The sequence below is a fragment of the Sebastes fasciatus genome, chromosome 7, assembly GCF_043250625.1.
Source record: "Sebastes fasciatus isolate fSebFas1 chromosome 7, fSebFas1.pri, whole genome shotgun sequence".
NCBI classification, from domain to species: Eukaryota; Metazoa; Chordata; class Actinopteri; order Perciformes; family Sebastidae; genus Sebastes; species Sebastes fasciatus.
The window spans coordinates 13138196-13155833 of record NC_133801.1 but is presented as its reverse complement, the minus strand read 5'-3'; the positions used below and the strand labels follow the sequence as shown (position 1 = coordinate 13155833).

Sequence of the window (17638 nt, the reverse complement as noted above, 5' to 3'; positions counted from 1 at the left end):
TCACATTGATAGAAGGAGTTTGGCCATGCTTGCACTACGGGAGCCAACTTGCTGCCACCCCCGCCAGAGCAATGGGGCATTGGCAAACTCAAAACGCGTTGTGTAATGTCAAAACAGTGCAACACACAAAATATTTAAGTGTAGTAGAATCAAAGGCTATTGAGCAATGGCAACATAATTATGTAGCGGACATGAAAAAAAAAAGTGCAATGGAGAAATCTGTCAGTTCAGTGCTGCCCAGTGACTTACGCCCTTCTGCTAAATCAAAAGCCTGTGACTCTTGCAGACCATTTTGCAAGTTGGATCCCATGTGATAAGTGCAGAAATATGCTTTAATGAGCCCGGCTCCCAGGGTGAGTGAATGAATTTCTCATCTGGGGTCTGGCGCTGAAACAGTTTAAGGGCCCATTACTTACACAAACCTACAGAGAGGAATCAATGTGATTATAGGGTATAAGCAATGACAGATGAAAATTGATGACACATTAAGCAGGTTAAAGTCTATTTAGGCTTTATTCATAGATATATAGACAGGATACATCCAGGGCGACAGCACAGCGAAGGCTACTGTTTTAGAGCGGTGAAGGAGAATAGATTTCGGGTTAAACGAGTAGATTTTCATCTGGGTTAATAAATTATGGTATCAGATCGGTGCATAGACTGGGGTACTCGCCTATACCGCTATTTTGGGCAGTATTGGATGCAGTTCTGATACTGGTATTGGTATCGGCACAACTGTAACTAATAGAGGTGTAAGAAAATATTGATACACGAGTATCACAATGTTATGTTTTGGAATACTGTATCAATTCTCCAAAACACTATCGATTTTTAATTAACCTCTTAAAAATCCAATGGCCCGCCTACAGTGAAGATACTTGCATCATATGAAAGTAGAAAAGTGAAAGACTCCATTGGTCACCAACCATGTCATACTTGCTTGTCGCAAAGGAGGCTAAATAACGCTCTAAAGTACCCATGAGTCTCCCCTTCACAGGCATGCCCACTTTATGATAATCAAATGCAGCTTTAGGCAAAAAACATGCAGTTGCATGCTGTACAAAGGAGCTATTTTTCCCTATTTTACTGTAAAATGGTGTATTTCTGGTGTGTTCTTTATACTGTGACAGTTTTCATAAAATCAGATAAAAAGAAAAAAATACATCCTATAGTTCCTATAGTCTATGCATATTGCATAATGTCATTTGCATGCAGGTGGCCCACAAGTTTGAGTATAATCAAGTTACTCTAATGGATGTAAAGCCCATTAAGTTACATAAAGCATGCTACATAAAGTTTGCCTCACCTCTGTTACTGTGCTTTGGCGCTACACAAATGATGATATTGTGACAAGTGAGGTGAGTCTAAATTGTACCTAATCTGTGTTTCCATCACAGTAACAAGCACAGAGAAATTTCAAAAGAGAGTGGCAGAGGAGGGGGGAGGGGTTCACAAGAGCACGTCAGATTCATCCTCCAAAGACTATCAAAATAGTGCAGTCAAGTTGGTGAGCCAGGCACAAAGCACTTAAATGTCACAGAGGTATAGAGGCTGCAGTCACATTTATCTTGGTACAGGAATCTCTATAGTCTCCCAGCCCCCCAGCTAGTCATTTCACACAAGGCTAAAGCTGGCGTCAGTTGCCAGAATTTTAATATGCACTAATGGTGATGGTATGGGAAATTGCATCAATTAGAAAGCAGCACACACCTGCACTAATGGGTTTTCAGCTGATGGAAAATAACACCCCGTGAAACTAAACAAATGCAATGCACACCTCTTGATGCAGAGATATATCATAAACTGTATGTTGAGGTTAAAAGTTAAAAAGTAGCAAAGAACTGTCAAAAATATCGATACAATTTTACCAATAGGTTATATATCTCACATCTGTATTACCCCCCTCCCCACATATTGGGATGTTGTGCAGTGATTTTCTGCTGATTCATCACTGCCATAAACTTTCAGATGCATCTCAGATGTCTAAGAAAAAACAAAAACAATGCATTTTCATAAAATGCCACTATAACCTTTCAGGTGTTACTGTTCTCCTGACTGCAGCCTCAGCACTGCTGAGTCTGCAGAGGGCAAAGAAGAGATCATTCCTCAATAATATTATTATGAGACAGTATTCAGCACAACATTCTTTGTGACATCTTAAAGGTTGCAATGACATTTGGTTGCAAGATGTCCCACACTGATCATCTTGGAAGTTTACGTGGAGAAAGGCTTTTCACATTCATATTTGGCGGTCTCATATAGACATACATTGCACAATAATATTAAGGAAACAGTGTGAAGTCAATATTGTCAGACCTTACATTGTTGGGGCTATGGTAGAGTACAAGTCATTACGTCATCGTAGAGGCATATCAAATGTAGCGCCACCTCCTGACACTAATAGGAAACATTATTGAGAGAGCTGGCTAAGCTTAGCCCTCCTGAATATTGGGGCTGTCCCGAATACCATTTTTTTGGGCACTATATGTCAAATTTGCTTAAAATCCCGGGACTCTTCCTGGAGACTTGGTCACAACCACACAGTATACACGGCTGCACAAAGACGCACACAATGTAGGCATGAAGGGATACATAATACACATGGTCACACACATACATACACACACAGGCACATCCATATGCACTGGAGACCATGAAATACAAGCGCTCTGATGTCGACTTGCTGACTCACTCCCTTGGTATTGAAGCTGGCTCGTCTTTCTTTTATATTCTTTCTCACTCCCTCCTTCTTTTTTCTCTCTCTGTCCACTAATTAAAATGTATTATTGGCAGGAGACACATTTCATAAACATCATCAGGGTTCCGTATTGTCATGGAAATCAATGCGGCTTCGATTTCCCTCTTCAAACTAAATAATAATGTACAACGGGCTGGGGAGAAAAAGTACAAGTAGATCTGGCATTGTCCCCATCTAATACATCTCTCTCTTTCTCTACTCTGTGAGCATGTATGTGTGTTTGATGTCGGTTTCTCCCTTGTGGTGTTTGAGTCACCCTCTCTCTCTCTCTGTCCCCACGTCCTTTTTTATCTTAACGACCTCTTTCTTTCTCTCCCTCTCTCGCTCTGCTCCTCTCGCTCCCACAGAGCTCTGCAGCGTGTGTTCGGAGGAAATCGTACCCTGATGTTGACCCGCTCCTCCTTCCCAGGTGTGGGAAAGTATTCGGGTCACTGGCTGGGGGACAATGCTGCCAACTGGAACGACATGAAATGGGCCATCCCTGGCATGCTAGAGTTTGGGCTCTTTGGGGTTCCCTATGTGAGTAGCAAACCTCCACACAGGGGCAAATACTGTTCATATTACACTCAAAGTAAGTGAGTCTGACAGGAAAAAAAACTGTATCTACCTGGTTGCTATGACAGGGCTTAAGAGGACTGCTAGGAGTAATTGTTTCAGCTTTTCACTTGAGCTACAGATTCAAACATCACATAACATTCAGTGTTAATTTGGGCCTCATTTCAAGCCTTTTGTTACTCATATTGTCACAGAACACTTGCTGCAGAAGAAAAAAAAAAACTCATGATTTGTTTGATTTGATGTGGCGAAAAAAAAAACTCCAGGCAACCGGGAGCTCCGTGTAGTCGGGTTAATTTTTTAGCAAATATCCATTAGCACAGGCACATTTCACTTGAGGCTCAGATTCCCTTCAGATAGTATTAATGAAAGAGACAGAAATGCCATTAGGTGTGGAGAACGCTTGTATCATGCAAAAAGACCTTGTAACAAATCAATTTAGCTGGCGCCAGTCATAGCTCTTATTACGTGTTTCAGTTTAGTTAACATGCAGTTCTGGCATTTCCCTCTTTTTTTTCTTTTTTAAAGGAGGATTTTAGCTGCTAATTGAGATCCATGTTCAGGCGTAAGCATTAAGACAGAAGGGCAAGAAAAAGTGTGTCTGGAACGAGATCCATTAAAATGTCTGGAAGAACACCAGTTCCCCTTGCGTTAACATAAGATTCAAAAAAAAAAAAGCACACACACTGCTAGTCAGTAGCCATGAAGTGTGCTCTGTACCGTGTACTGCCATGTGTGTATTTGTAGTGCAAACAGCGGTGAGAAAACAATAGGGAGTCGGACGCACGCGCAAACACACACACATGCACACACGCGCCTCCAGCTGTGCACGTCGGGTGGTCTTATGGATGCCAACTACATCCTGGTGGGACTGTGTCAAGCAGATTTTTGGTTCTTCAGCACACACACACACAAACAAACAGAGAGAGACAAAAAGAGAGAGAGCAGGAGAAATGGGATTTGGATCGATTGCCTCCCATTGAGCCAGTTGTAAAATGTGGCCAGTAGTAAACAATAGAAAGCGGTCTCTGTGGACTGGCCTTTGACGGAAGTCTCTTTTCTTGGACTCCGCGGTGCAATTAATGTAAATAAAGATCACTGCCCGCATCTGCTGCCTGCCAGTAAATCTTGACTGGATTGAACGGACATCAAGAAAGCCATTTTAAAAGACAAATATGTGGCCGGCTATCACATCGGTGCCACTTTTTCACTACTGCGGGAGATTTGTTGACCTCAGATTCAGTTTATTTTCTCTCTGAGGGCATTTTTTAAACATATAGTGCTACTATATTTTATTTCAGTTTCAACACACAATCTTCAACTAGAATCCACCTGTACCCTCTTTTTATTTTTTAGATGAAACGGCATGCCAACTGTACAATTCAAATACACTGAATTTCACATTTAAAAGGACATTAATAGAAATATTCTGTAGGTCCTGGCTAAATGTCAAGCTGTCATCCCCTCCTGTGTGTTTCAGATCGGAGCTGACATCTGTGGGTTCTTTGACGACTCCACTGAAGAGTTATGTCGTCGTTGGATGCAGGTGGGAGCTTTCTATCCCTTCAGCCGGAACCACAACGCTCAGGGCTACAAGGTATCGTAAAGGCATTTTGTTCTACAATTCTTCTATTACACTGTCAGTTTTAGATTTATGTATCACACCGCCATTGTTTAGTCTGAAGTGCTGCGGGGTATACCCCTCATTTCATAACATTGCATATATATAGGTGCTGTAAAACGCCAAGTGGTTAAAAATAGGAACTTCTTTCAGTATCCATGGAGATTGTCATCATTCCAGCACTGGTACAACTGTGTTGTACAATGGGAGCAGTGGGACATCTGATTTTGGGTTTAACACTGGGAATATTTGCTGTTGAAAATCCATTATAGCTGCAGTGGGTATTGGAACATCTGAGCCTGAAGCAGAACGAAGCTCAGTAGCTCAGCGCCAGACTGACACTCATCGAAGAGAGTTTACACTTTAGTAGAAGATAACGTTCATGATAAATTATGTTAAATGACTATAATATGATGTACCATATGGTGGATACAAGGCCAACGTATTGTAAACTAGCAATTTCAGCTTCGGTGGCCCCCATAGGAATCAGGTTATCACTCTCCAGTCATACACAGCACCATCTCCTAAAACTAAAGAAACACCAACCAAACTCTTTAAATATGTAGTATCACTCTAACTACAACCCCGTGCACACCGCTTCATAATGCAGAAGCCTGCCTTGCCTTGCGGTTAATGAGCTATGATTGGACGATTGTTGTTCAGAGGAGGGGTTCAGTGAAAATTAATAGTACATAGTTAAGGTTCGGTATTTTTAAAAAACATTAAAAAACATGTTTAAACATTTTCTAGGCCAAAGCAGACCAAATTATTATTATTATTATTATTATTATTATTATTAATTATTTAATTTTAATTCAGATATATTGTACATCTTTTTTATAGTATTTATTTTTTATTCAAATTTTCTTTTATTATTATTATTATTTTTAATTTAATGTTCTCTTACTCTGTTTATGTTATGCACCAATACACTAAAGCAAATTCCTTGTATGTGAAATCTATGTGACAATAAATATGATTAATAATAATAATTATATGAAGCATACTGAATATAGAGTTGTTTATCTTTAAGAGGCACACTATAAATGTAAATGTCAGATTTAAAATGTCACAGAGACACAGGAACAGCACCCACTGAGCATACAACAGTGTTTATATTGATTCTACACACTGAGCTATTATTGTAGATGAACATATGAAATCGGTTCGAGAAAAGTCAGAGGGCAGCATTGAATGGCGTGGAAATTGATGCTCTCGCAACATTCTTCATGTGACATTTCCATGCTCATCATCACTGCTGCAAAAAATAGCACAGCATTGAGGTTATGCTGGCGGGGGGGCTGAGTACGACACGGTGTGTTTTATAGAAGCAGGAAGGGGAGGGAGGGGGGGGTATATTTGCTGGAGGACAGGGACATGATGATGATGAATCTGAAGTACGATTTCCACTAAACGAGACAGCTAATGTGTGACCTTTGCTTTGCCCTAATCATGGCTCTCATCACACGGCCATGCAGGCCAGTCCAAACACACACACACACACACACACACACACACACACACACAGTCCTCATCATACTCTCCGAGGTGCCGAGGGCATAAATGATTAGCCAGATGAGAGGAGCACGGCCTGTTAGCGGCTAATCACCCTCTCACTCTCCACTATCATCGGAATTAAATCATACTTCTGTTTCTTTCTCACACACTTTTTTTCTCCTTTATATCTTTCTCTCAATGTTCTCCTTTGCTCGTTCTCTTTGCAAACTCTGCTTTTAGATTAGTCCTATGTAAAGGTAATTCCCATTTTAATCTTCATAATCAATGTTAACTGTCCACTTATTCATCGTGAAATAAATTGGTGATGTAAAAAGAAATCTCCATTTCCCTTATTTACCTTATTTCCCTCATTCAAACAAGTTCTCTCTTCCCAACCCTTTCTCTTTTTTTCCCCCTGTGAATAAAAGACAAATCTTTATTTTCCATCCTCCCTTCTTCTTTCTCGTTCCTCAAACCCCATCCCTTTAATCCATCTTTCTGTCTCCAGCCCCAGGATCCAGCTGTGTTTGGCCCCGGCTCAACGCTGGTGGAGAGCTCTAAACATTACCTGAGGATACGTTACACACTCCTGCCTTACCTCTACACGCTCTTCTACAAAGCCCACACCACAGGGGACACTGTTGTACGTCCGGTCATGCACGAGTAAGTCGTTTGTAATACTGTAAGTGTACTGTCCTCATAATATGCTGGCAGGGCATGGACACTCATGTTAAGACCATTTATATGGTTAAGTGGTAATACAGTTAGGTTTGGTGGAAAAGGCTCTGCTCTTGAGGGAGCTGTCACAGAATCAGAGCAGAGATCATTCTGTTACAGAGAACTAATTCCCCTTAATAAACACATATGTCAACATCGATCTTAGTTTAGCTAACAATATCACATAAGACGAAGTTTGAGTGGTGGAGGTAGCTGTTTTAAATTAGTTCAGACTTTTGGGTCATATGAGGTTGGAAAGGGTTACCGTGGTCTCAGGGTACGCGTCTCCCACTTGCAAGGAGTCTCTCAGGAAGTGATGACGTAAATTCCTGCTGAGTGCTTCCAAAAAGATACAGACTGCTGTTTATTCACACAAAATTACATGAAACGATACACATGTTGGATATGTAATGCATAGTATGCAATTTTGAACAAAGTCATCATCTTTTTAGCATGCATGAGGTTAAAAACACCTTCAAACCACCAGGGGAAAGCATATCAAAAAACAATTCAGCCCATACAGAAACTTTAAATGATCATTTTGGACATTAGCACCAAGGCAAGCGCTTGCCAGACAACAACACAAGACATCAACTAAACTGCCAGATGGACTTAATTTTTTACCATACCAATCTAAATGAGTGCACAAACACTGAAAATGACTACACACAGAGTTCAATGAATACGCACATATTCAGAAAGCAGAGCAAATTGCAAATCGTCAGCAGCACAACATTGTGTGCAAACATGCAGGTCATAAATGCCAATAATTCATACACATCACAAATTGAATCATGAACAACGACAGCAGAGCGGCAAAGCTGAACACCGAAGTAGCCATCAACAATGCAGCCACACTGGCATTGTCAAGCAAACACAACGTAAATCATCAAGCAGCACACTTACCTTCACCCCGGTACAGGGGTGAGACGAAATCCGGTGAGGAGCAGACTGAGGTCAGCTGTGGCAGCAAACGTGTTAACATGAGCACAATGAACAAAGCACTTTCCAGGGTTACATTAGACTAATGAAAAACACTGTTTCTAGATTATTATTTTAATTCTTAAAAGGTGATGCAACAAGTCATTCACAACAGTAATGTTTGCCAGTTATGGCAACAACAGACATTGGAGAGAACTATTTTTTTGTGCATGTTCAGTTCAGGAGTCAGCTCAGAGAGCCAAACCCCCTTAATAAACACATACATGAACCTCAATCTTAGTGGAAGCAACAATGTACAATATCACATTATCACATAGGAGGAGGAGGTATCTGTGTCAGCAAATGGCTTTGGCAAGTCAGACCTCTTCTCCTCTCCACAGACACCAAAGCTTTTAAGTCTTTATGATATTAATGACCATAAACTAAAGTTTGAGTAAAGTATTCTCTAGTGATCAACTTTTTAGCATGCATGAGGTAAAAACGCCTTCAAAACCTCCAGGGGGAAATATGAAAAAAAACGTCTCAGCCCATAATCTACAGAAGTATATACTGTATATCATTTTGGATATTAGCACCAAGGCAAACACTTGCCTGACAACACCACAAGACATCAACTGCTCTTGTGAACTTGCAAATGAGTGCACATACACTGCAAATGAATAAACAAATTAATACATATTCAGTAGCATACATGTAGCAGATTGCAAGCAGCCAGCTGCATAACATCACATGCAAGCATACAGAGGCCATACAGAGTTTAGCTTTATATCCCATTATGATGTGAACGACCAGAAACCAAAGTGTGTGTAAAGTATTCTCTAGTGATCATCTTTTTAGCATGCATGAGGTAAAAAAATGCCTTCAAACCGCCAGGGGGAAAATATTTCAAAAACTAATTCAGCCCATATAGAGGAAGTAATTCTTCAAATGATCATTTTGAACCATTAGCACCAAGACAAGCACTTCCCAGACAACACCACAACACATCAACTAAGCTATTACACAAACTTCATGTTTTCTTCATTCAAATTAATAGGCATATATTCGACAGCAGAGCAGATTGCAGCCGCACAACATCACCTGCAAGCAAACAAAGGCCAAAAAAGCCAATAATTCATACACATCAGAAATTGAATCATGAACCACAGAGAATCAAACCTGAACACAGAAATGCAGCCATGGCTTATTTACTGGCATCTAGGCCATATCTAAGAATGTTCATTATAAAATCTGACCGCTGGTAGAACAAAAGACCTCCTGAATCGTTCAGTAGAAACACTGAGGCATCACTAGTCACTCACTGAATGAGCTTCTGAGTCCGTTAAAAACACCATGTAATGGATGGCCTTCAAAATGCAGAACTGTTTTAAGTTTGGCCTTTGTCCTCTTTTCTATAGTGACCTCCAGTAAGTCTGGTGCAAGACCAATCACTGAGCCAGCCTTTCTGATCAACTTATTGATCCTGTTTTGTGTCATCCACAGTGATGCTGCCCCCCCCCCCAGCAGAGCATGGCATAAAATTAGGATTGTTTGCCTGTTAGAGCCATGGCAAGCATTGGGGAGAAGAAAGGATGTTGTGCATGTTTAAATTGTCCAAATATAATAACAATAATAGTAATAGCAAGAAGAAGACAAATGATGATGATAATCTTTATTTATATAGCACTTTTCAAAACAAAGTGACTGTCAGTAGTGATTTTATGAGCTGAGTCAACATTCCTCCATCCAAATGATAGGCTGTAACTTTAAGTGGGAATTTTAAGTGGGCCAAAATGTGTTTCTTTCTTTATTTTTACTTTGTTGAATTTGAAAAAATGTTCAAACAATAATGAATTATGAGAGTAGAAACAGTGGTGATATAATTTTACTGCCCCAAAGGTTGTCATAAAACAGCAGCAATAAACAGGTGAATTTACTGAACATGCTGCTTTTTACACAATGAATGTAGTCCTAAGATGTCTTTTTTGTTAGCCAGAGCATAATTTCAAATATATCTAATTGGTTTTATACTTTTCTTTGTCACTCCTAAGGTTCTACTCTGACAGCGCCACCTGGACAGTGGACCGTCAGTTCCTCTGGGGAAAACACCTGCTCATCACACCTGTACTAGACCCGGTCAGCCAACACACACACACAAACAAAAAAACAAAACATCCCAGAATATATACACATATGAACATGCTTTGGTCCTTCAAATGCAAATACATTTACTATATCATATCTATAGGCACAGAAACTAGACTATACTATCATATGCAGTACATATAGAAACGTACGTGTAGTACATAGAGAAATGTGTCTTGCAGATGATGCAGATGAGATGATCAGCTACTCACACACACTCACACAGTGATACACACACTCTGACCTCCACTGGGAAAACATGACATGGGATTTTCTTTGTTGCCCTCCCCTCCTCTCATCCCTCTTTCTTCTCTCTTTCATATCCTCCCTCTTTTCTCTCAGCTCTAATGAGAGCACTGACCTCATTACTAGCAGATTAGAAGTGTAGATAGAAGTGTGTATGTGTGTGTTTGTGCATTTTTGTCTCAGTGTGTGTGTATACGCGTGTGCCTGTGTGTACTAGTAAACGTGCGTGCCTGTGCGTGCATACACAGCGATTGCGGTCATGTCAAAGTGGCCTGATTAATAAGCAATTTAGCATGGCCCCTTGTGAATTACCGAATAGTGGAAAGCGAATTGGATTCATAGTGGGGCCGGGGATAAAGCAACTTCAATCAGTGTGATTGTGGAAAAGTTTCTCATACAAGAAGTGGAGCGGTTTATGCTTGCAGTGTAGGGACAAGGAGGGGCCATAAGGTGACTATTCAGGTTGTTATTTTTGCGAATCAAACAGACTAACAAATAGCAGTCAGATGTGCACCTATGTTGGGTCCGTTCAAAGCCAGAGGCACATCAGCTCGGCTGCTGTAGTGCAGTTGGAAACAGACTAGGATGAAAATAAATCCATTATCAGTGGGTGTGTTAGGGGGCTGGCATCAATTATGACCAAGCGCTCGCTTCTTTTCTCTTTAAAAGTAATGTGCTCTGCATCATCAAAGTGCCCTGATAATTGAATAGAGAGAAATGCCTGCAATAGAAATGCATCTCCAGGGAGGCAAATTATGGCCTTGCTTGTGATGGTGCAGAAATGTCATGAATTAATCCACAGTACATTAGATCAACTTATTCAGAAATGAACTAATGTTTGCTTACCGTGTTGCTGTCATGTGGAAACTCTTTGGGTGACACTGTAAGCAACTGCAAGGTTATAGGGGGGCGTCTAATATGACAGACGATGCATTCAGGCCTACAATCCTCACTTCATGCATCATAACACAGTCTGACAGCTCGGGTTCGTTCACACCACAGCCACATGTGGAATATACAGTTGGAAAATACAAGTTATTTTTTTTCTCTGCTTCAGGGAGTTCAAATTCCAAATCAATTTGGCCAACATATCATCCACAAACAGAGTTTGTAAGCTTCTGAGTGACGTTTGTTCACGCGCCCAGAATTTGGGTTAAAACAAACCCGAGCAAAATACCAAAGATGCACCATGCTGCTTGATCAATACTGACAATCAATGCTTACAACACCTCACACGAATCTCCCCTCCCACTTCTGCATACTGAAGTTCATCGAAAGCAGAAAAATACCAAAATACGTCCAAGGTAGCAAGCAAAAAAATTATAGAAATGCAACATTAATGGCATAATATAATACATTTACAACGGTAACATGGTTACCCATTGACGACAAGTGTGAAAGTCACTGTCGGACTCAGTGGAGGGGGAAGCAGGAGGTTGACTGCCCCCCCCTTGGTGGCCCCAGGTTCGAAAGAAATGCTGTAAAAGTGCCCTCATGGTAGATAAAACATGATAAGTGCCCTCTGGGGTGGCCTTCCAGTGGAGAAAACATGTTAAAATGCCCTAGCCTAGGGTGTCTTTCCAGTGGAGATATGGGATAAATTCCCTCTAGGGTGGCCTCCAATGGTGAAAACATGATAAAGTGCTCAAGTCTAGGGTGTCCTTCCAGTGGAGAAAACAAGATAAAGTGCCCTCTAGGCTGTCCTTCCAATGGAGAAAACATGATAAAGTGCACTTTTGGGTGTCCTTGCGGTGGAGAAAACATGATAAAGTGCCCTCTAGGGTGTCCTTCTAGTGGAGAAAACATGATAAAGTGCCATAGGCTGCCCTACATACTAGAAAAAAAAATTGTCTTCCCCAACAGCATGAGGTGAAGGTGGTTTTGAGCAATGTTAATTATTGACATTGAGTATGTAATGATAATTTGTATCTACCTATGTTTAGGTTTACGAAAGCAAACGTCTGTTTTTTGTTGTTTTTTTAAGTTGTGTCTGTGTAGCCTATAACTGTGAAAATGTAAATGTAAACTGATTTATTTTTCTTCTCTCACCTATTATGATTTTTTGTTTTTTTATTGCACAACATGGCCTGTTGTGCTGCTATTACATGGCAACCTTAATCTGTTGTAGAAAAGTAACAGAGCAACTCAGTGTAGCACACTGTCATAAGCTTTAGAAGCATCTCGGACCTCTGCTACGCCACTTGAGAAGGATCCTTTCCAAATGTCAGATCCGATGTGGCTGAATATTCATCTTTTTGTGGTGACAGGGTGCTGCTGAGCAGCGGTGCTGCGGTTTAAGCCAGGGCGAGGGCAGGCATTAAGAACAGAGCGCCCGCTATCTGTTACAGATGCATCAGGCTGTGAAGGGCCACATGAAGAGATAGTGTCGGCTTCTTGAGTGAGGTCACAGGCCGATCTTTAACAAGCCTTCACATCCTACCGTCACTTTTCTTTTTTCATCACTCTCATATCTCTCTGTCTGTTTCTATTTATCGCTCTGTCCGCCCGCCTCTCCCTCTCTCTAATGATGCTCTTGCTCCATCATTCAGATCAGTCGATTCTTTAACCTTGATCTCTGTGATAAACTGGGGAGATCTCCTGCACTCTCTCTCTCTCTGTCATCCCCTCTGGTCTTCATCCACTCTCCCTCCCTCTTGCCCATTACTCCCTTTACTTTTTAGCTCATCCTTTCATCAAACGTTGGCTCCCTTATCTCATCTGCATTCTCTTAATCAGCTGCTGTCAACTCACCCTTGTGATCCCATTTCATTTCATCCCATCTCTCTTTCCTCTCCTCTCTCTCTCTCTCTCTCTCTCTCTCTCTCTCTCCCTTTCTTACCTCTCTCATCTACCTCAGCTACCATCTGATCATTCTGCCAGTGTGAATCTTTATCCCACCTGATCAAATCTTACCTTATGGCTAACTGAGCTTCAGCACTCCAAATGAGGATACAGACCTCATGCCTTGTCCCTCTCAATCACAGTTAGCAGCCATGCTAAGTCCTGCAGTCCCTTCCCATTAGTCAGAGCGGTGAGTGATAGGCGCCGAGAGCAAATCAGACACCAGAAAACGAGGTATAGGGGGAGCATCCATTTCCCCAGGCTGTCATCCCACTGGCTGCAGTGCAGCAGGTGTGACAGGTGATCTGCCTCAAACTGCAAATGTGGATCCCAAAGAGGACTTTAAGTCACTTAATTTGGTTAGCAGGCCATTATAGCAATATGTCTCTATCATATTTGTCTCTTTATAAAGTTTCACGTGTGCTTTTGGGGTGTTTTGCATTTCAAATTTGCTCTTATTTATACTTTTTGTTCTTTCGTCTCTTACCTGTTTGTTCTTTTCTTGGCTTCCTGTCAACTCTCTTTCTTGTTCCTAATAACAGGCCTCAGAGGGCCAAAAAATAGGACATGCTGCTGAAAAGAGAGAGAGAGAGTGGGACAGACGTTGGTGCCTTTGACAGACGGCCTTGGCCTACACAGCTGACATAGTGTATTTCACAATTTGGTCTGTTTTGAGAGGGACCTCTAGTTCGCTCTGCGCTCTCTGTGTTCATCTCTCTCTCTCTCCCCCTCTCTGTTCTGCCCTGTCAGAAAGAGCAGGGAAGTGACAACGCTATCAAAGGCTTGATGCTCTTCTATTGATTGCCCCTGTCTGTCCGCCACCTTAAGCTATCAAAGGCTGTCACCTATCAGTCGTCGCTTGATGCTGTCTTTCCCATCATCTGTTGCATCATGGCACTGTAGACTGAAATGTCACCAGGGCTTTGTGGAAACTTTATATCAGATTGTAGGCAGTTTTTGAAATAACTCTCCTTGATGGAAACATTTTATCTTCGTCTTATTTATTATTAAGTTGCAGTGATTTATAGCGGCAAGAAATATCCACGCTTCTTATGTGGCGTATTGTGCCGTCTCTCCTCGTATTTAAGATGAAAGTTTTAGGATTGGTGCGGTGAACTTCAGCAGGTGTTACTGGCTGCAAACACAAATCACACACAGGCATGTTTTTACTCAGAACATAAAGCTGACATCTGTTAATGTGACATGACATCATCTATAATGTTGTAATTAATGGCAACAACCAACATTTAGATTTGTTCAAATATGCACACATGAATACGAAGACATTTATTTTGTTCTTTGTGTCCTGCAGGGTGTGGACAAGGTGCGGGCATACGTCCCGGATGCTGTGTGGTATGACTATGAGACGGTAAGACTATGTTCTGCTCACTTTAAAGGGGACCTATTATGCTCATTTTCAGGTGCATACTTGTATTTTGGGTTTCAATTAGAACATATTTACATGCTTTAATATTAAAAAAAATACTTTACTTTTCTCATAACGGCTGTGCTGCAGCACCTTTTTTCACCCTCTGTCTTAAACGCTCTGTTTGAGTGCCTGCCCCCCCCTCCCGGAGAGCCCAGTCTGCTCTGATTGGTCAACTGGTCCACTGTTGTTATTGGTCAACTGAACCAAACTCTTCAGACTCCGCTACAGCTCCGCTCTAACTAGCTTTGTTTGAAGGGATGCCAAACTACCCGCTAGGCAAAATGTGTTACTTGGTGACATCACTATGTTACAGAAGAAAAGGCAGGTCTTTAACTAAGGCATTTCAGGCAGTTCAGGAGATGTGTTTCTGTGGGGGAGAGTAACTCCCTTTGGCGTAGACTTTGGGCTTTTTAACTTTGCAGACCTTTTACATGCACAAAAAGCATATACAGTATAACACACTAAAGGAAAGGTTAAAACACAAAAAGCATAATAGGTCCCCTTTAAAATAGATTCCTCTAAAGCACATCCTTTTCCTCTTCAGATGAGTAATTAATAGTTGTTATAAATGTAAATTAATTCATATACTTACAGCAGACATTGCAGACACTTCAACTCTTGACATTGAAAAGGAACTTTACCTGCAACAAACTGGATGTTATTCAAGTGAAGTGCACATAACATGAATTATTTCATTATTTTTTCTGTTATGAGGATGAGAAAACTTGATTTATCCTTTAATTAGACAGCGCAGTGTGGGTGTTCCTTTTCTACCAATTTATATACAGTACATGAAGAAGACGGAATATTAAAAACACACTTTCAATAAAATGCAATCAGATTCAAAACCACAAGGCATAAAAAAATATCTCTGATACAGACGTCATAAGCCTTATAAATATCATAAGCAGGAAATGGTTTGACAAATAGGCTAACCGGATTAATTGGAGGGTTACTGTATTACTGTAGAATGCATTATTTTGTACAGGTGTACCTGATTAATTGGTAATAAATGCGTTGCACTCACCAAAAATAACTGCAAAATGGCTTATCATTATTATGTTACATTAGTGGAATTAACACCTACACAAAGAACGTGTATCACATGAAAGTCGTTGCCTCGAGTTCTTTGTTTGAGACTGAGAGACGAGAGCGATAAGACAGAGCGAAAGCGAGGACAAAGATAGAGTGAAAGAGGGGACAGGGAAGGGAGGAGGGAGACTATCTCCCTGACAGAGAGATAAAAGAGGTGTTGAGCTCCTTTGGGACCTTATTTGGGCGTCACAGTGGCGATGTAAAGCGCCCGCTGATCAGATGAACGATTAGATTGGCTGTCTTGCCGCCGGCCCCTTGTCCTGGTTGGTCCCCTGTGATTATCTGGGTAGGAGGATGGAAGGGTTGGCGGGGGAGTATTGATGTAGTGAAAATGACCATGAAAAACAACTTACAGAGGAAAGGAATAATGGAAAAACAGGGATGAAGGAGCAAAAACAGACAGGTCGGGAACTAAGAGAAAGTAGGTAAAAAAAAAGAGGAGAGAACGTGACACGGAGAGAGAGGAAGAGCGGGCACAAAAGAGGAGATGAGAAGAAGAAAAGAGGGATGGCGATAACAGTATGTAGAGGAGTGGGAAGATGGGAGGATTGCCCAGCAGGAATAAGGAGAAGAAGAGAAGACAAGGGTAGAGAAGACCTCCTTAAGGCACACAATGAGGGGGTGATAAGATCTGAAATTGGTTGTAGACGCTCCACTAACTCCAGCCCACACACTCGCCCATACTCTACTGTACTGCATAAAGTGGTACACGCACACACACACACACACACACACACCTCCATGGGAATGGAGGAAAATGGGATAAAAAAAAAAAAAGAATTAGAGCACCACTAGAGAGACTAACATGACGTGGAGAAGGAAGTAGGTAGAAGGAGAATGAGAAGAGATGGAGAGAAGAGAGTTTTAAATTGTTTTAGGCCGGGATGAGGATTCAGTCCTCAGGGGATCAGAAATTAACTGGGCTCTATCTGGGCCCTCGGAGAAATGAGTGGAGGGGCAGAGAGAGAGAGAGAGAGAGAGAGAGAGAGAGAGAGAGAGAGAGAGACAGAAAGGGAGAGCGAAGTGTGTCTCCTCATCTCAAATAAATGCTCCTTAGCAGAACAGAACATGATAATGATTTTATCATTATGATGATCATATCATTATAGTGCAAAGAATAACACATTTGACTTCCTCCTCTGACTCAGTCGCTGCATTTTCTAAACTTTTTTGTAAGCATTTTTTTGATTCAACTGTGATCAAGCTCTTTGTCCAAGATGAGGCTTACGTTTGATAACTATGAGCTACAAGGACATTTATATATTTTCATATTTAACCTGTGACTAAATATTTAAAGGGTCAGTTCGCCCAAATTACAACAAGACTAAGACAAGTATATGTCTGGACTCTGTACGGTCAGTCTGTACGGACTCTGTTACAAAAGTCAGTAGTCAGTGGTCATGTCTATAATGTTAAATCCAGCGGTCCATGTCCACCAGGTCTGGCGAGGACGCTAGGGGACGCGCTGCTCCACTCAACTGGTCATTCAAGCAGTGTCGTACCCTATCTTGGAATGCACGTGATTCGTCCCTGGTTTTCTGCTTTCCGTTTTCAAACAGAAAACAACAATCTTGTTTCATTTTAGACAGTTTGAAGAGCTTGGTCCAAGTTTCGTGAGCCGGACGCGTCGCGCTGGACGGGCTCAGTTTGCATAAAGTTGCATAATGCTCAGTTGCATAAACGACTGTTGGCGCCTTTTCATTTTGAAAGAGCAACGGCCAATGAGGAAACTCAAACATTCGGCCGACTAATCGTGTAATTTCATCACTCACTTACTCACTCACTCACTCACTCAGTGACAGACTTTTGCGTT

The 17638-nt window shown here is 41.3% G+C and overlaps 1 protein-coding gene across 1 annotated transcript in view; it reads left to right on the top strand.

The window, feature by feature from the left end:
• The window catches only part of si (sucrase-isomaltase), an 80585-nt gene that overhangs the window by 21649 nt on the left and 41298 nt on the right, over positions 1–17638 (top strand). Inside the window, exons 16-20 of the mRNA XM_074641696.1 lie at positions 3106–3277; positions 4794–4910; positions 6940–7094; positions 10121–10205; positions 14614–14670. Of these exons, the coding sequence (XP_074497797.1) occupies positions 3106–3277; positions 4794–4910; positions 6940–7094; positions 10121–10205; positions 14614–14670 (586 nt within the window). The remainder of the gene's footprint in view (positions 1–3105; positions 3278–4793; positions 4911–6939; positions 7095–10120; positions 10206–14613; positions 14671–17638) is intronic.